Below are 19385 nucleotides of genomic sequence, written 5' to 3' on the forward strand. Positions count from 1 at the left end.
ATTGATGTTTAGGTATAATACCATTCAAGGATTATTCGGACCAATTCAGTGAACTCTTTCTCCAATGAGCACCCACTATTTGTCCTTAGTGTCACCACACTATTAGCCATAGAATCAGCCATACTTATCATATAAGTAGGATTTGTTAGTGCTACTCTATGCAGATAATTCGATGTCCACCTCGACTATTCATCAAATAGGAATATTTAGAATGCATGGTTGAAGACTAATAATAATTATATTATGATATTATCATAATTCACTAGGTCATTGCACGTATTCATGGAGTTCATTATAAATATCACATTGGAATAATAATGAACGTAATATTTTATTCAAGAACTTAAATAAAACATGGTGGTGTGATTTGGTTTGACGGGCATATAAAATTAATCAATCCTTGCTCAGCCTTGTTATGCTTTCAAGATCATGCCAGACCTGAAAATGGAGTAAGAAGAAAAAAATCATAAAAAGGACCAACCTAGGAATCAATGAGCTTACCTATTTAGCTTTAGGTAAATTTTACTTTCATGTATCCTTATAAATAAGATATTAGGTCAAGTTTATGTCAGTTGTGGCCCATCCAATTGTTAATTCAGCCTTAAGTATATATTTCATTTTGGTTTTATCCATGAAAATAATGGGTTTGGTCAAGCTTATGTTAGTTGTATTGCAAGAACTTTTATGCATCTTTAGGTAAATGATACATTTTGGTTTTATCTTCATAAATAAGCTGCTTTGTAAGTTTCTCATTTGTATTTACCTGAAGCTGATTAAACAAGTTGAATAAGCTGAATATATGGATAAAACTAAAATGAAATATTTACCTAAAGCCATAACCCATGAACTTATTTATTCAATTTCTGGTAAATATTCCATTTGGGTTTCATCCATAAATAGATAAACTACTTGGTGAAGTTTCCCATCTATATAGCCCATGAATAGGGAACAACAAACATCATCTGTCATGTCATTCGTCATGCTGACGGGGGCTTGATAGATGAAATTTAAGAACGCAGTGATAGTGAAGAATGACATGACAAAATACTAGTGGTAGGTGACATGACAATGATGGAGGGTCTATGAGGGGTGACGTGATGGGATGGCCGTCACTGATGATGGTGATAATATTTTTTAAATTATGACATAGAGAGAGAAGAGGGAGAGAGAGAGAGAGAGAGAGAGAGAGAGAGAGAGAACAAGAGAGAGAAGAGGAAGAGAGAGAAAGAGAGTCTAAGAGAGAGAGAGAGAACAAGAGAGAGAAGAGGGAGAGAGAGAGTCAGAGAGACGACGGCAGACAAAGCACGAGCCACACTTACAAAATTAATTTGTTCATATGATGTTACGTCTCGTGTGACAATGACGCCTTGTGGTAACGGGACGTGAGGGGTCATGACATGCGACCCAACTGTGATAGATTTTCTCAAAACCCAGGGACGTGTGACGGGACGGGAAAGGCAGTTCCCTACCCATGAACTTGTTCACCCATCTTCAGTAAGTCTTACTAACCCACAACAAATATATACATATAAATCAGCTAGTTGTTAAAGTTTACAACTTTTATATCACAATAATATATATACATATAAATCAGCTAGTTGTTAAAGTTTACAACTTTTATATCACAATAATATATATACATATAAATAAGCTAGTCGTTAAAGTTTACAACTTTTATATCAGGCTGGCCCTTTAAATCAGGATTTCAACATTTGCAGTGGAGAGAGGGAAGAGGGAAGAGAGAAGAGGGAGAAGATCAGAGGCAGCAGCGCCGTTGATGGTGATGATGATGATGCTGAGGCGATCATCGGCAGCGATTTCTCGATGTGGGTCGTCGAGCAATGGAGCTGATGGTTTGCTGAGGCAGGTGGCGAAGGGGCTGTCGCCTGCCGCTTCCAGCGGCACAAACGATGCCTGGACCGCGATTCATGCCGATCGTATGATTGCAAGCGTTGCATCTGACTGCTCCTCTGTCAAGGGATTCATCAAGGTACGTGTTTTCTTCGTGATTTTGTGTATTCTTTTGTCTATGTGTTCGTATTTTGTGGTTGTATGATGAGGGCTGATGTTAGTTTGTATGGTTTTTGAGGAATTCGGTCATGTAAAGTTTATGATTTAGGTCCGAATGCGTGGTAGAGTAAATTTAATTTCTGTTGGTACTTGAGTGTGTCATTGCGGTGTGGTTGCGTCATAAATTTATCATTTTAAGGATCTTTGAAGTTAATGATATAGTCCTGAATTTCCGTCTTTGATTAGATCTAAGATGTATGTAATTATTCAACATGGAAAGAATGCCGTTATAGATTGTGCTTTCCTAGAGTTTGGGCATCAATTTCAAGTAGGTTGAAGTGGCTTTTTGTGTTTTTTTCTGATCAGGAAGGTAGAAAGGTGATCAATTTTTCATTTTAAAAAGGAAATTTATTGGAATATAGTTTTCATATCACAGCTAAGACTAGTCTCTGCGACTTTATTTTTTTATCATCGTAGATTTTTTGGTCTTTTAATCGGCTTTGGTATATGTGTTACCAGAGTGATTTTTCAGATCCTATTGATGATTATCTCATCTTAATTTTCTGATGTTCAATGTTGGGCGATAACCTTTCATCTCAATATAAATGTTCGATGAAATGACTAGATGTTATCCCCAAATGGTAATATTTTTCTTTTCTCTGTTGTGAACCATGGTGCTTTTGGGATTTTTCGCAGGAGGTGACTTCTGTTGATTTTCCAGATTCTGTAAAAATTATCTCGTCTTAATTTAATAACGTCATATGTTACCTGTAGTTATAACATCTCATCACAGAGTAACTATTCAATAAAATGAACTGATGTGTTCCTCTAATGGTTATGTTTCTCTTTTTATATTTCTTTTCTGAACTATGGTGTCTTTATCTGGAACTCACTTTGGAAGTGACTTGCTGGTTTACAACATTGTGCAAATAGTTTTCTCATCTTATTTTTGCATTTTTATATGTTACTTTTAATAATTATAATATTTCATTCCTGTGTAAGCATTTCATCTGATGACTTGATGTGATCTTTTTTAGAATTCATAGTTAATGGCTTTAGGCTGAGGGTTTAAGAGTTCAGGGCTTAAGATTGAAGGTTTGGGGTTTTGGATATATGGTTTATATTTGAAGGTTATGGTTTAAGGTTTTTGGGTTGGTTCTGTTTATTGTTCGCCATCACCAGAAAGGATGGCAAGTCATTGGCGTACTTGTCATTTATCTTGTCCAGGATAACGATGATGATCATGAAATTGTCTTTATCACAGTCTCACGTCCGCAGGTAGCACGACGATGACTTCAACAATTGTCTGATCATTGCCTTTCACCACTCCCTCTCCGTTAGATTCACTTATATGAAGAGAAACTCTGATGAAATAGTCATTGTAATTTTTTCGGTGACCAGAATGACGATGGCAATCATAAAATTGTCATCATCACCCAAGCTGCGTACAGTAATAACTTTCATCATTGCTTGCAAAATCTGTTTCTCTTTATTAATTTCTCCCTGGAAGTGACTTCTGCTGGTTGGATAACAGGTTTTGGGGGGCTTGAGCAGGCAAAGCTGGTTGACCTCTTCCACCAATTCTGGAATGAAGGTCATGTTCTGATCTGCCTTGTTGGTATTTCTTGATCCTATCCAAGTTGACAGAGGACTGAGTCTATCTTCTTGACTGTGCAGGACATATCTAGAAGCCAAGGTTCGTTCATAGATCTTCGGTGTCGAAATCATTTTCCTAATTTTTACAGTTTGAGATTTAATCCTACTGGTTGTTTGTTTGACTCATAGAATGATCGCTGATCTCTTTCTCCCTCTCTCTCTCTCTCTGTTTTGCTCTTATGCACTCTTTCTGAATCTTTATCTCATTCTCTTGCTCTCTCGCCTATTCTCTCTCTTTCTCTCTCTATGGTTCTCTTCCTTGATCCCTTTTTCTGTCAAGTTTTCTATCTAGCACTCTCTTGCTGTTACTCTTTCTCTCATTGGTTGTTTCTCTCTCTATCAGTCAATGTCTCTATTTCTCTCTCTCTCACTGTAATGAATGATTTCTCAAAAATGAAAGAGACAAATCAATGTCTTCCATTATTAAATTAGGAAGTACTAATATATCTGCCATTTCAATCTGAGGCCTTCTTTTTTTTGGTTAGGCTTCCATCGCTCCTACGTTAACAATGCATTCGGAAGATACAGCATAGTCCCTTCTCTTGCCAGAACACTCTCATCTTCTACGTCTTCACAATCATCTCAGCGGGCAGCAGCCGAGGTGAGATTTGTATTCCTTGCTTACTGCATGTATAATGAACTTTATTGTGTACTCTAGTTTCTTGTAGCATCTTCTCCATCATGGTTGGTCTCCTCTTCATTGCTGATTGTTAGGTCCCGACCCTTATCAAGGGTATTCTAACTATTTGTATTTAGGTTAGTTTCCTTTAAGTAGATGTAGCCTTCTATGGAAGGCTGACAAGAAACAGCTATTGAACTTGACTGGGAGATCATCCCAGACGGGGCCTGGAGTCAAACTGAGCATTTAACCATTGTTCGTATATCTTTCTTTCTTTCTGTCTCTCTCTAACTTTCCACGGTCATTGCACAATGGAGATGCTTATGAGGGCAGACAAGGAATAATTGACTTTGGCTGGGAGATCTTCCCAAAGGGGGTTCAGGTGCCAATCTGGGCCTGGAACTATTGTTTTTCTCGCTCTATGTACCCTTCAGAAGGATACTATAAGGAAGGCAGAAAAGAATTTGTTGGATTTGGCTGGGAGGTCATCCTGCATGGGTTTCAGGCTCTAATCTCTGCCTGTGTGCATTGTTCTATCCGTCTCTCTCTCTAGCCATCTCTCTTTCTCTCTCCTTATTTACCCTTTGAAGATCAACCGATGGAGACCTTAAGGTTGGCAGAGAAGTAGTTGAATTGGCTGGGACCTGGGCATATAATCATTGTTCGCTTATCCTTCTCTCTCTATCTCTCTCTCAGCCCATCGAAGATTATTTCCCAATGGAGAGCTACCCTAGGTTCCTATCATTGATCTTTGTTTTTCAAATTGGTTCTTGATTTAGATGTGATTTTTTTCTTCAATTCTCCATCTCCAGGATTCTAGGAAAGATTTGGCTACTTCTGAAGATCCGTTTGATTCACCAACATATAATATTCCTGAGAAACCAGTGACGTTCACTGAGGGTGCCTCTTATAGCATAGTCATACTATTGGGGCTTGCAGCGGCGGCTGCTGCCGCCTACGCCGTTTTTAAGGAGCTGATTTTCGAGCCAAAGGAGTAAGTCTGAAATTTTCATCAACCATTGCGATTTTATATTTTTATAAAATGGTTCTTTTTGAATTTTTTAACTTTAAATAGGGTATAATTCACAAGCAGACAAGGTCTGGAGTTTTATTCTACCCTTCAATTTATCTGAACCTAGAGTTTCAACATTTTCACGCTTCAACATTTTTGTGGTTTCAATTTGAATCAAATTGAATAAAAGAAAGGTTTACTTTTGATTAAAATTTTCTTTGTGATTGTCTTCTGCGTCTCAAAATCAAGAATAAATCTAGTTTTAATGTAATGTTCTACAGCCGTAAAGAAAGACATGGTTTTTATGCTTGATTAAATTTTTTGGTTGATTTTTTAATGCGTACTTAATAGTGATGTAATGATCAGTTTAATTTTTATCTATTTTAATGGCAGGTATAAGATTTATGGAAAAGCCCTCGAGAGAGTCCAGAGTGACAGCCAGGTGCCTGAAAATATATTTTAGTTTCCATTTATTTCTCAAATTTGGGGTTTCAAATATTTGCTGGCTGACTTTATTGGAGATATCAGGTCAGGGTTAGAATTGGATCCCCTGTCACCGGGTATGGGCAGGAGAGCAGGAATCGTGCCGCCCGGCAACGAATCGCTCACAAGGTTTGGACTGATGAAGACGGTGTTGAGCACATTGAGGTATAGTTTTCTTTTTCTCTCTTCATATATGCCCAATTAGTTTTACTGCTAGAGTTTAGACCATCTCCTGGGTATTCATCCGTTTGATGGGATGCTGGGCCTATCTTTTTGCAATTTTCAAACAAAACCTCTCTCTGTACAATCAGTCGCTCCAGACTCTGCTTGGATACTGATAGAGTTCCAACTAACTCAAGAATCGAATTTTGAAAAAAAAAGAATTTTCTCACAATGAGAGTTGCAGAGATGACAATTCTTCAGACAAAGAGGAAAATTTTCAGACCTGTAGTGCCATCTCAAACTCTCCAGGCGGATGCAGCTTGAACTCAGCAATGCCTCCCGATCTCCAAGTTCTTCCCGCAAATGACCAATTCCCTTCCCTTCCAGAAGGGGTTCCTTTATATAGGAGCAAGTCCTCGCTCCTAACCCGGGCAGTAACGATCTTGTACTGTATTTGTCAGCCGAGATAGTCTATCTTTATTTTACGTCTTTCTATTTCTTGTTATTTTATTTTTTCATCTATTTCCTATTTCCAGACTAATGGGCCTTGCTGTTAGCCCAAATTCGTGTATCCATGACCTGGTATTTAAACCAGGAATGTAAATGTAATGTGTGTGTTGCTGTTGTTCAATCCCGCTACCCTTAGGGTTTCTGGCAAGAGTGACCAGGAGATAGCTATTCCATTGGTGAACAATATTGACTCCACACATGTGGATCCAAGTACAGTCCCACGTGCAGATTCATTCCCATTATCTTCTCTCTCTCCTCCTTTGTTTTTTCTTTTATACGTAATCCAAGGTATCGTAACAGATACCTCTAAAACCTCTCTAGAACAAAGGAATATTCTGCTCTGCTCGCTATCTCTCTGTATCTTCAGTACAGTTCGGATCCTCCAATGGGCATCCCATATTTTATCTAATGTATGCTAGCTTTAGGTGACATTTTCAAACAAAACCACTCTCAAGAACTCAAGAAGGTTAAGTTCCTTTCTTCCTAAAATGTTTTTGGTTCTCTCTGGTTATTAGGGACGTTTCTCTCTGACCACCTCTTTTTCTTTTCAATTTGAACCATCTGATGGAGACCCATCTATTTGATTGAATGCTGGCTAATTCAAAGATGCAATTTTCAGACAAGACTTCTCTATGACATGAGACATCAAAATCCTCTTATTTTCTTACTCTCAAAAAGATGTGTGGATGCCTCTAAAATATCTAACCATTGTTAGTGCCACTATTTGGTACGTCTTCTGGGCATGCATCTCTTTGATCCAATGTTGGGTTAGTCTTTGTCTGTTCTGCAAGAGCAAAACAGACCATCCAAGGACCGCCCCTCCCCCCCGACGGTCGGAGGTCAACCCGACGGTCGCCAACGGCCCCTCCCCCCCCCGACGGTTCCCCCGTCGGGGGTCCAGCCCCACCCGGCGGTTCCCCGTCGGGATCCATCACCGCGCCCCGACGGTTCCCCCGTCGGGGATCCATCGCCCGACAGTTCCTCCGTCGGGGGTCCATCGCCCCGCCGGAGGTCCAGCGCCCGCTCCCCGGGGGAGGATGCCCGCCGTCGCACAGGACGGCTTACTCGGGCGGACCCCCAACCTCCCATTACCCACTACGGCGACAGCGGAATTCACCGCCGAGCCCCACCCCTCATTCTCTGGCCGAAGGCAAAGTCGCCGGCGCCCCCAAACAGCCCCGACAGTCGGACGGCTACCTCCAGCCCCCCCTGGAGGTAGCACGGAACGGCGACTCCGCGCGCGGGGATCTGCACCCTTCTGATCGCATGATGTCGCCCGCATGAGAAGCGGTCGTGGGGCGGTCCTCAAACACCCACGCCACCCAGCGCGGGCCACGGTGTCCACGACGGACCACGTGTCGCGGGCCAGGGCGAGACAGGAGCCGACCGAGTATGGCCCTCACGCCCGGGGACCGCGACATCGCAGGCACAGCCCCTGCCCGTGTCGTGGCCGGAATAGCCCGATGCGTAGACAGACATAATGCTCAGCTTCGCTGCGGCGACACCTGGCGCGACAACGGCCATCCCCTCCGACATCCGTGACAGCTGATCGGGCGAGGCCAGGGTGGCGACAAGCCCAACAGCCACCAAGGAGACCCCATCCGACCCGGCCAAGGCGATACAGTCCTCGGGCACCTGCACGCAGCCGTTCTCGTACACGTCTGCAGTGCCGACCTACACCGCCCCCCGCCCCAGCCGAACGCACCGAAGTAGATTCGGGTTCAACCGCCGTACCGGCACAGGCAGTCTCGTCACAGCGGCATCAATCCTATGCATAAGCAACTAGAGCAACGCTGGCCATCTTGGGCGATGAGGACGAGGAAGCGGGATGGACGACAGTACAACGCCGCCGACGTCGCCACCCGCCGGTTGATCTCCGGGCCGTCACCAGAATGGGCGAGCAGCGGTGTTTTCGGTGCCTCTCACGAGGTCATATGATCCGGGAGTGCCGGGAACCGGTTGTCTGCCGCCTATGCCTCCGTTTGGGGCACCGCCAGGCCGCCTGCCCGAACGCGCGGATACGCCACCGAGCGCCTGTCTCGATTTGGCCCCCACCAGACCTGCCTATATTCTGCTTGGTTGGGGTGGCGCTTAGTGGCCTGCCAAAGGAGGAACAAGTGCTGCAACACCTCCAGTCCCAGTGGCCAGACACGGAGAGCGCTGATTTTCATCAACTATCCTCGGGGGATTTCTTCCTGCGCAATCTGACGAGGGCCACCTTCCAGGCATTACGGGGACGGGAAGAGGAAGTCAACGGAGGCGGCCGAATCCTATGGCGCAAGCCGACTCCTGCTGATGGGACGAACAAATCCAGCCAACATACCGTGTTTCTTGAACTTCGGGGGATCCCGTTCGGACGCCGGGCATGGGTGCACCTAGACAAGATTACACGGCCTATTGGCTCCCTACGACGGATCATCTCTACCGGCCTCAAGTCAGGCGACCCGAACAGCGTTGCCGTAGAGATTGCAGTCCCCGCGGGGGCGATCATCCCGCCGGCCGTCGTCTTCGAAGGGGATGAGACCGTCTTCATGGCCCAGGTTGTTGTACCCCCTCCCCCTCCGCCGCCACGGTCAAGCCCCGGCCGCCAGTCTCATCTAACTCAAGCAGCCCAAGACTGCGGCCCCGAGGATCCGTCGCTGGAGGCAGACAGCTCCCATTCTAATGGGGAAGGGACCAATCCTACCCCTGCGGCAACTCATTGAAGCAAGACGGCGTCGCCCCATAAATCCCCGACAACAGCGACCTCATTTCAAGCGGCTGCAGTCCCAACACCTTGGTCGGAACCATCGCCACTAGCGATGGACCAGTCGCCGCCCGTCCAAGTGATGCAGCAGTATAGCACGGATGCGGGGAGGGTGACTCCCGCTCCATCAGCCGTCACGAGTCTGTCGACCTCTCCCACCTCGGAGATTGAGATCCCCATCGCTGCCAGGGGGACAGTAATGTTGGAGGGGGGCACGGCGGCGGCTCCCCCGCTAGTGCTGCCTCCGACATCTTCGCCGGGGCCAAGCTCAGACCTTGCTATCGGGGACCCGGACCACGCTCAGCCTACGGTGACGGACAGCTATCTGAGACCCGCGTTGACCCAGCCAGTAGGCTCGGCCGATGCAGGTGAATGCCTCCACGGAGAGGACCGGGACCACAGCAACAGGGTCATCCGGGCGGTAAACATGGGGCGTGCAAAGCGCATGCTAGAGGCGCAGCATCGATACTACAAATGGAAGGGCAGCAACCGGAAGCCGTGCACGATCATGTCACGACAGGAGGTCACCACTTACCTGGAAGAGATCAACAGGACCACGGTCCCAGCTGCAATAACTCCAGGCGCGGTCAAGATCGCAAAGGCGGCAGGGGTACACCTAGTGCCTCAGCTTGACGAGGTCCGACCGGTTTCTCCATGAAGTGCGTCTCATGGAATGTTCGTGGGCTCCGGGATGCCCGAAGTCGAAGGATCATCGGCCAGTATCTCCGAGAATGGGGAACTACAGCGGTCTGCCTTCAGGAAACAATGCTGGAAACGTGTGATGTGCACACTTGGAATGCCGTGGGGCAGGGGCATCTACAGGGCTTCGCGGCACTTCCGGCCACGGGCCGAGCCGGAGGTGTGATGGTGGCATGGTCAGAGGACCTTTCCGAAGAAGCTGATCGATGGAGCGGGCATCATCTGGTGGCTGTAAAATTGACACGCCGCACGGACGGATGGCAATGGGTGATCATATCGGTGTACGGTCCGGCGTCTCCACCCAACCGAGTAGAGCTATGGGAGGACCTGGAGTTGGTGGCAGGGCGATTCCGGGGGCTCCCCCTTCTCTTCGGGGGGGGACTTCAATGTCACCCTAGAAGCTGGAGATCGGCCGAATGGCGCGGGGGGGCGCGACTATGGGTCACAACAGCTTTGGGACTTCATCTCCACCGAAGGGCTCCAGGAAATGGGCCCGTCAGATTGCACATATACGTGGCGCAGCTCGGCCCATCCACACTCCCTATCGAGGCTGGACAGATTCCTCTGCTCGACAGAACTCATGGAGGCCTACCCGTCGGCCAAGGTTGTGGCGTTACCACGACCGCTGTCCGACCACTCGCCTATTGTGTGGCGGCCACGGACGGATGGCCGGCAATCCACCTATTTCAAGCTCGATAGATCAATGCTACGAGAAAACAGGTTCCGGACCGAAGTCCAGGATTGGTGGGAGGCATGGCAGCACCCCTCAGTTGTAGCTTGGGATCTCTCTGCCAAGCTGCGCGACCTCCGCTTGTTTCTAAAGGCGACCCAAAAGCAGAGGAGAGTGGAACGGAGCCGCCGTAGAGATGCATCCTTGATACAGATAAAGCAGTGGGATGACATCGAAGATAGCAGGCCCCTCACGGGGGCGGAGATGCAGGAACGGCGCCGACACAAATCCGTGGTGACAGAAGAGGACTACAAGCGGGAAATGGATTGGCGGCAACGTTCGAGGCAACTTTGGCTCAAAGAGGGGGACGCTAACACCAGATTCTTCCACATGTGCGCCAGCGGGCGGCGAAGGAGGAACCGGATTGCGAGAGTCCGTGTGGGGGGCACGATACACACGGAGGCGACAGAGATAGGCCAGGCTCTTGCACGGCATTTCTTTGCCGTCTCTCGGAAGGGACCTAAGCATGTATGGCGATGGTCGGGCCGCGGCGCAGCCATGCTGATGGAGCCCCAAAAACAAGGGCTGATTACTCCATTCACGGAGGATGAAGTTGTGGCGGCTATACGGGGCCTCAATGCCGAGGGGGCCCCCGGACCCGACGGCATTCCGGTATTCTTCTACAAAGAGTTTTGGCCATCTGTCAGCCCGGATCTGATGCAAACCATGGCACAATTCTGGAGGGGGGAGTCCAACATGGCTCGGCTTAACGGATCCCACGTCGTGTTATTGCCTAAAAAGCAAGGAGCGGAAGATGTTGGTGATTTTCGGCCCATCTCCCTCTCTAACTCCATCTATCTCATCATGGCCAAAGTGCTGGCTAATCGCTTGCGGGAAGTGATTGATGGACTCATCAGCCCCTGTCAGTCCGCCTTCATTCCGGGCAGGATGATGACGGACAGCACCGTCCTGGCAGGGGAAATGGTGGCGGCATGGAAGCGCCGAGGAACCACTGCATTCCTATGGAAGGTGGATTTCGCTAAGGCGTATGATTCCTTGGACTGGGGTTTTTTGTGGGCGGTGCTGCGTCGGCGAAACTTTCCCGAGATGTGGATCCGGTGGGTGAAACTATGTGTGACAACCCACTCCTTCTCCATTCTGCTTGATGGGCGACCCGAAGGGGGATGGATCCAGCCACAACGTGGGGTTCGACAGGGATGCCCGTTGGCGCCACTGCTATTCGTCCTCGCTGTGGACGCCTTAGCCATATGCACTCAGCAGCTCTGTGGGAGGGGACTGCTCCGGGGATTCCAATCTCCTAGCCAGGCCCAGGGAATCCCGCTATTGCAGTACGCCGACGACACGATATTCTTCATCGAGGGATCGGCTGAGGCGGCGGAGACCGTCTCCACTTTACTTGACTTGTTTGCTGATTTTGCAGGTCTTCGTCTCAATCGGCATAAATCGTTGGTTGTGGGATTTGGCATGACATCGGAGATGGAGCAAAGGTGCGCCGCCATCCTCGATACCCCCACCGAGACCCTCCCCATCCGCTACCTGGGGCTCCCGCTCTCTGGGGGGCAGATCCGGGCCCGAGACTGGCAACCAGTTATTGATAACATGGAGAGGCGCCTGGAAGGATGGAAGTCAAGGCTGTTGTCCAAGGGGGGGCGGCTGGTTCTCATCAAGGCGGTGCTCTCGGCCATCCCAACCTTCTATTTGTCAGTATTCCAAGTCCCGGCGACTGTTCAGACCCGCATGGAGTCCCTTATGCGGCGATTCTTTTGGAAAGGCAGCCAACCAGGGGATTGCCGGGGAGCGGCACGGGTGGCTTGGAAGGACGTATGCCGACCTACCAGAGCCGGAGGTCTCGGCATTCTAGACCTGCAGCTCTCCAATCAGGCACTCCTATCTAAATGGGTATGCCGGTTGCTCCAGCCATCGGAAAGTCTAGTGCCTCAGATCCTTCGAGATGCCTACGGCACCAGCCTGGATTGGCACAACCTGGGTGGCCGACAACGCAGGCCGTCTGCGTTCTGGCGAGGTGTTGCACAGGTCGCCCAACTGACTCGGCAGTACTACGCCCCCCAGATTGGCGATGGGAGGACATTTCGATTCTGGCTCGATGATTGGTCGGGGCAAGGGAGGCTAAAGGAGGCATACCCCCGTCTGTTCGCATTAGCGGAGGATCCGGGTGCTACGGTCCGGGAGTGCTGGCACGGGGGATGGTCGCCAACCTTTCGAGGGCTGCTGTCAGATCAACGACAGTGGGACCTCCTAGAGCTGCGGCTTACATTGGGGCAGCTTACGCCCAATGAGGACGAGGCCGACCAAGTCGTATGGCAGGGAGCCGCTTTCTCCGCAAAAACGGCATACACACAACTATGTCAATCCCAGTCCCCGGCTGCCCCAGATCTACCAGGGGGGTGCCGTCTAGTCTGGAAGCGGAAGATCCCCCTGACAGTGAAGGTATTTGGCTGGCTGCTGCAGAGATGTCGCCTCACTACGCGCTCTGTACGGCAGCGCTGGCTCCCGGGGGAATCAGCCGAGTGTGGCCTGTGCATGGGTGAAATTGAGGACTGTGACCATCTCCCTTTCCGTTGCCCCCTGGCACGGAAGGTGTGGACTACGGAAGACGTCCCTGGTGTGGTCACCCGAGCAGTTGAGTCCTTCTGGACATCGCTCCGGGGAGGACCATACCGGAGTGAAGCTGAATGGCAAAAATTTTTTGCCACCCTATGGGCTTTGTGGCTTCACCGAAATGAGGTCATCTTTCGGAGTCGCCCACCGGCAGCTCTGGCGGTCTTACAAGACGCCAGGGCTATTGCTTCGGTGTGGCATTGCGGCATGTAACCGTGTTTTGATTTCTTGTTTTTGCCGTACACTATAATGATTTACATCGCAATGGCAACGGGGGCACCGATTTACGGGTGACTCCCTTTTCTCTTCAAAAAAAAAAAAGAAAACAGACCATCCAACCTCGACATTTAGGATTTAGGAAAAAGAATAACATAACTCTTATTTAGAGTCCGGGATTTAAATACCCATGAAGTAGAAGAGCCGGCTTGGGCCAGGGCAAGTTTAAATGATTTAATTTACCAGTGCGTAAATAAGCCACTTAAACAGTGAATAACAGAAGCCGAAAATTAACAGAAGATATTCTGCTCAACATCCCCCCTCAAGCTTTATGTGTATGTTGTTCATGCCGAGCTTGCCAACCAACTTGAAGAATGCGAAGGGACGAAGCCCCTTGGTGAATATGTCTGCAACCTGCTCAGAGGATCCCACAAACAACAGCTGGATAATCCTGGCTTCAATATTTTCATAGATGAAATGAAGATTGATCTCAACATGTTTCATGGTATCATGCTGAACTGGGTTATGAGCAATAGCTAGAGCTGACTTATCGTCACAATATAGACACTGTTCCTCAAATTGGAACTGTAGGTTGTATAAGATTCCTCTAACCCATATGCCCTCACATATACCTTTGGCTAGACCTGGCAACAACATGTTGCTTCTGACTTTTCCGGCTCACCAAGCTCAGACACACATCTGAGGTTGATCTTCTGTCCATCACCAAACCTGCATAATCAACATCAGTGTAGACTTAAACACTTTTATCCCTCCTTTTTTTGAACTAGACACCCTCGCAATGTATACTTTTTAGGTATGCCAGAACATGATGAGCAGCCTGTAGGTATATGCTAGATTTCTCGGGCCGTGTCGAAGGCATTCTCGTCATGACTTCCTTTTATGTTCCTTTAAATAGCTCAGCCCTCCCTCTAAGGGGGGCAGACTTGGATGTTGGTTCTTAAGTGAATGTTAGTTTTCCCCTCTCCTCTCGTCTCTCCTGCATCTACACTCAGTCTCCCTCCACGATCCCCATCCCTCGCGATCGTCTCTTCTTCACTGCATCTCCAGGCGGCTCGTTCCCGGCCGATCCCTACACCCTCTGCTCGGCTTCCTCTTCTACTCTTCCCGTTTCGCCTCTCTACCCCGGGAACTTCTACCTAACCTCGTCCTCCAACCTCCCTCAGATACGAACCTAGATCAAGGTTCGTATCAGTATACTTAACGAGGTTCATGCATATACTGGCTACGCAGGCTCACAACAAATGTTCAGATTAAATTAACCTTCTGATAAGTCATCGATATGACTCCCGGCTCAGTGGGTGGGCTATCCTCTCTGATCCCTAGCTTTGTGTTTGGTCGACTTGGGTGCTCTCTGTTTTACAAGCCAGTTGATCTCCTTCGCTGAGAATATCCAAGATGTATTTGTGATGTGCCAGAAATCTGTGATTTCTGGAGTAGGCCACCCCCATGCCGAAGAAATATCTCAGTCTCCAACATGACTTAATTTGAAACTCTGCCGCCAGTGATTCTTGAAGATACTGGATCATTCCCAGCAACTGGATGATCAGGGTTGTCACTCTGGCCACTTGATGTTTGAAAAATAGGGTGTGGTCTCCATTGCCTGGACGATACCCCAGTTTATTCAGTCTTGGCAAATCTTCTAAACTACATCTGTGGAGACTGCTTTAGACCGTAGGAGTTTTCTTTAAACTACAAACCATACCGGCATTATAGGCATGTTTAAATCTAGGTCGTACAGTCTGGTGAACTTCTTCCTGTTCACCGTGGGGAAATGCATTCCTCACATCATTTTGTCATATATTCCAGTCCACATGAGAAGCTAAGACCAGTAGGATCTGAACAGTATCCAGCTTGGCCAGTGGAGCAACATTTCAAAAAGATCAAATCCCATATGACTGTAAAACTTTGCTACCAGACGAGCCATATAGTGTTCTAATTGTCCATGTGCTCTATACTTGGGAGTAAAGACCCATTTACATCTGACTGCTTTTTTCCCAGGACGTAGTATTACTTGCTCCCAAGTGCCATTCTTCTTCAACGGAGTTAAACATAGAGAGAAATGTCTGACAAGTGTGACTTAAAGCTCCGTTACACAACGCAATGGGCCACTGGAGACCTTCCTCAGTCGGTTGGTCCTCTCCAGACCCAGAATCAGGAACATCAGGAATTGCTTCCTCATCATCCACTAGCAGATGTTTAGGACTCAGTGTTGGGAGCTTTGATTGCATATTATTCATTGGTTCTGTTTTCTGTAGGTGGAATGGCAGACACAACAGATCAACTGGTGAATTGGTTGAGGCATTGGTTGCCAGCTAAGAGTTCTTACCATAGGACGCTGCACATTCATCAATTGTCATACTGGCAGAGAAAAAAAACTAGCACTTGTAGCCCTCTGAGTAGATAAATAGCCAATGAATATGCATTTGACTGAATGGGGGTCAACCTTCCCCTTTTCTTTCAGAATGTCCGTATAGCGTGAAGAAGTCTCCTTGGCATGCAGATTGCTTTTGCAGTGAGTACTGTTAAAACTATCACTTGGATCCTCCTTGACTCCATCTTTTGAGGCAGATTTGTTGCCACCATTATGATTATAAACCACACTCCTGCTCTCCCTCCTGTGCTGTTGTTGGGCCAGGAGCTTTCTTGGAGAGTAAGGCTGAGGGCCCATGCCTCACAACAGCAGAGTGAACCTTCAGTCTGCTTTCCTCCATCAGACTATGAATAGGTTTATTTAAAGTTCATACTTTCTCCTAGTGAATGATCTGCTTCCTCACCCCTTCGTTCACAGAATTCTCACCTACCAGAAACAATAGTATCATGAGATCCTTGTGTCCGACTGTTGTCTACCCAGCCCATCAGGAGACAATATAGGCCAATATTGGTCTATTTCATGTCAGAATACCTTAAACTCACATGCCTATTCCATTATCGATCTGTTTCTTTGCGTCATTTTCTGACCTCGGTCAATGAAAGCATAAACCCAGCCAGATATCATTCTTCGTGGAGAAATTTGTGTGGACCTGATCCAACATCAGCTTCACGGTGTCAATGTGAAGAAAGTTTTACATTTCGGGGGGCTAGGGTGCTAAAATCCAGGTTTGGATGAAGGCTTTTTCTGTGATGCTTCGAATAGTGGGCTATCTTCTGCCACTGAGTCTTTCTTCAAAAAAATCTTCTGCCACTGGGTCATTCACCATATGTTTAATGAAACACTTAGCCTTCAGTGTCAGCATAACAAATTTCAGACACTGATGGAAATTCATTCCAGAGACTTTAACTTTCTCCGGTACCTGAAGCAATGGATGTGAAATCTTCATAGAGACAGGTATCTCTCCATAATTCTGACTGTCTAAAGTTACTCCAATATCAGATGCAATATTTCCATTGTGGATGTTGACAGAGGTTTGACCACTATTCTTGGCAGTATTGTTTTCAAAAAAAAAAACTATTCTTGTTAGTATCTCACTTTGCCTTCTTCATTCCTGTGGTGGAAGCTGATGATGATGAGCAGCGGAAGACGGTCATGATTTCTCTGGTACTTGAGGCAGTGGATGTAAAATCTTCATAGAGACTGGTTTCTCTCCATAATTCTGACTATCTAAAGTTACTCCAATGTCAAATGCGTTAACTTGCTCCATTGTGGATGTTGACAGAGGTTTGGCCACTATTCTAGGTAGTATCTCACTTTGATTTCTTTCCCGTGGTGGAAGCTGATGGTGATGAACAGCGGAAGACAGTCGTGATTTCAGCTGGAGACTTTCTATCCATGGCTCTGAAACTATGTCAGTTCTGCTGGAGCAGAACACACCAGCCGGCAGCCGCCATGTTTAGAGTTTAGGAAGAAAGAACAACATTTCTCTTACTAAGAGTCTGGGGTTTAAATACCCATGAGATACATGAGTCAGGTGAGTGTAAGCGTCTTAATTCACTCGTGAGTGAATAAGTCACTTAACCGGTGAATAAAATATAAATAAAACTAAAAATAAGCATGAGTAAGATCCTCTGTATAACAATCTTAAATAATATTTGATTGAAGGTCTCTCTGAAATATGTGAAGATTAAGCTCCTTCCTCAATTTTTCTCTCTAAAATATGGCGCTTTAAACTCTCTCTGGAATTATGACGATTATCCCCTCTACATCTATCTGTATAGTGCTTCAGTTTTGATCATCGGTTGGGAACTTTTCTCTTGGATCTGATGGTGGGTTTCTATTAAATACCGTTTCAAACTTAGTCTCTTTCTAGAAAATGAGAAGCTCTCTCTAGAATCTACTAGTGTGGCTTTATAAATATACTTCTCTGCCTCTCAAGCATCTCATTAGGTCGGGAAGATTTAACTCCTCTCTCTCCCACTAGATTTTTTATGAGATGCCTTTAGAATATGGTTCTCTGCCTCTATTACCTCTCACTTATCTGCGAAGATTAAGCTCTCTATCTCTAGAATCTACTATCCTGCCTTTAAGATACACTTCTCTGCCCCTTAAAATCTTATTAAGTCCGGAAAATTAACCACCTGTCTCCTAGAATTTTATTTGGTGCCTTTAAAGTACACTTCTCAGTATGTTAAACCTCGGAATAGGACTTGAAGATTAACCCTCTCTTTCTATCTTTGCCTCTAGAAGCTTTAAAATATGTGTATTCCTGCTGTAACTTTTCACAAACATCTCATCACGTTGTTTATTTCAATATGATTTCTACAAATGATTTTTATATGCTCCTGGGGTGATGAAAAATATTAAAATCTAATCGAAATAGGGAAATTTCTTGCGATAAACCCAGATTTTTATTTGGGTTTTTTAGTTAACCAGCGTTGACTTTTTACTCAGGTTAACTTTTACATCCGTGGGCCCCACGGGGCAGGCAGAGTCTACAGTGAGATGTTTAGAGACAAGGTTGACCGAGAGTGGAAATTCACTTATCTCATCGTTGACGTCACCGCTCCCTCGCAAAGTCGCCTCATGCTCGAATCGTACGTCCCCGCCTGATTCTCCCTCTTTCCACTGATCCAAACGCCTCGAAAAATTTTGCTCCTTATTCCCCTCTAAATTGTAAGTCAAGGAAAAACTCTTTATTTTTAAGGAAAAAATTATTTGGGCGTTTGCCTTTACTTCCTAAAATGTTTTTAAGTGCAAAGAAAATAGCCCTTTATGTTTTTTTTCATTATTTTGACATATACAAGTTTATTTTGTATTTATGCCCATGCGGAATACTATGTTACCCCCTTGATTCTCCTGTTTTGCTCCCCATCCCTCAAAATTGTAATTCTAGGGGAAAAAGTATTGATCTTAAGGAAAGTATTTATTTATTTTAAGATTGTTTTAAGTAACAATAAAATAGCCACTTATGGGTCTCATTTTTTTATAAATATATGTTTATTTTGTATTAATGTCCATGTGGAATACTACGTAACCCTTCCCCCCCTGATTCTCATGGTTTGCTGCATATTTCCTCAATTTTTCTAACTCCAGAAAAGCTCTTCATTTTAAGAAAACATTTCTTTTTGTGCCTTCCCCCGTTTCTTCCAACAATATTTCTTTGTTCAAAGGAAATTTGAATTATCTTGAATTTGTAATTTAATTTAATTCTGGTAAGAAAGAAACACTGTTGGGCTTTTTCCCGCTTTCTTGATAAAATGAATTTTAGGACAGAAAATTGTCTTCTTATAGGAAAGCTATAAGGCTATACAGTTCAAAGATATAAGGTTAATTTTGTAAACACTGACCATATGAAAGCTCTTTATTCAAAGAAAAAAGGTTATTTGGTGTTTTTGTCCCCTCGTCGTACAATGTATTTTTATTACAATGAAACTAGCATTTTAAAAGTTTTACTGCAGTTCTAAATATGTCATTTTTAATATTTTAAATAATTTCCAGGATGAATCCTCCTTCACTGCCCTGTGAACCAAACGCCTACTCAATTTTGCTGATTATTGCCTCAAAATT

At 46.1% G+C, this 19385-nt stretch overlaps 1 protein-coding gene across 1 annotated transcript; it reads left to right on the top strand.

Annotated features, from left to right (window-relative positions):
* The first annotated feature begins 1696 nt into the window (after positions 1-1696).
* SD3 (import inner membrane translocase subunit) lies at positions 1697-18603 on the top strand. Its single transcript, XM_078584213.1, has 8 exons — positions 1697-1990; positions 3545-3604; positions 3688-3706; positions 4152-4267; positions 5098-5279; positions 5691-5739; positions 5826-5945; positions 18270-18603. The coding sequence occupies exons 1-8, from the start codon at positions 1778-1780 to the stop codon at positions 18426-18428; spliced, it is 918 nt and encodes a 305-aa protein (XP_078440339.1). The 5' UTR covers positions 1697-1777; the 3' UTR covers positions 18429-18603.
* Positions 18604-19385: the final 782 nt, after the last annotated feature.

Source organism: Wolffia australiana, chromosome 12, assembly GCF_029677425.1.
Source record: "Wolffia australiana isolate 7733 chromosome 12, ASM2967742v1".
Taxonomy (NCBI): Eukaryota; Viridiplantae; Streptophyta; class Magnoliopsida; order Alismatales; family Araceae; genus Wolffia; species Wolffia australiana.

What these genes read in the sequence shown, in the direction of transcription:
- SD3 (XM_078584213.1), top strand. Translation starts at nt 1,778, where the DNA reads ATGGTGATGATGATGATGCTGAGGCGATCATCGGCAGCGATTTCTCGA. An exon ending in CTCAGCGGGCAGCAGCCGAG is followed by an intron (nt 4,268 to 5,097) that starts GTGAGATTTGTA and finishes CTCCATCTCCAG; the next exon opens with GATTCTAGGAAAGATTTGGC. An exon ending in ACGGTGTTGAGCACATTGAG is followed by an intron (nt 5,946 to 18,269) that starts GTATAGTTTTCT and finishes CTTTTTACTCAG; the next exon opens with GTTAACTTTTACATCCGTGG.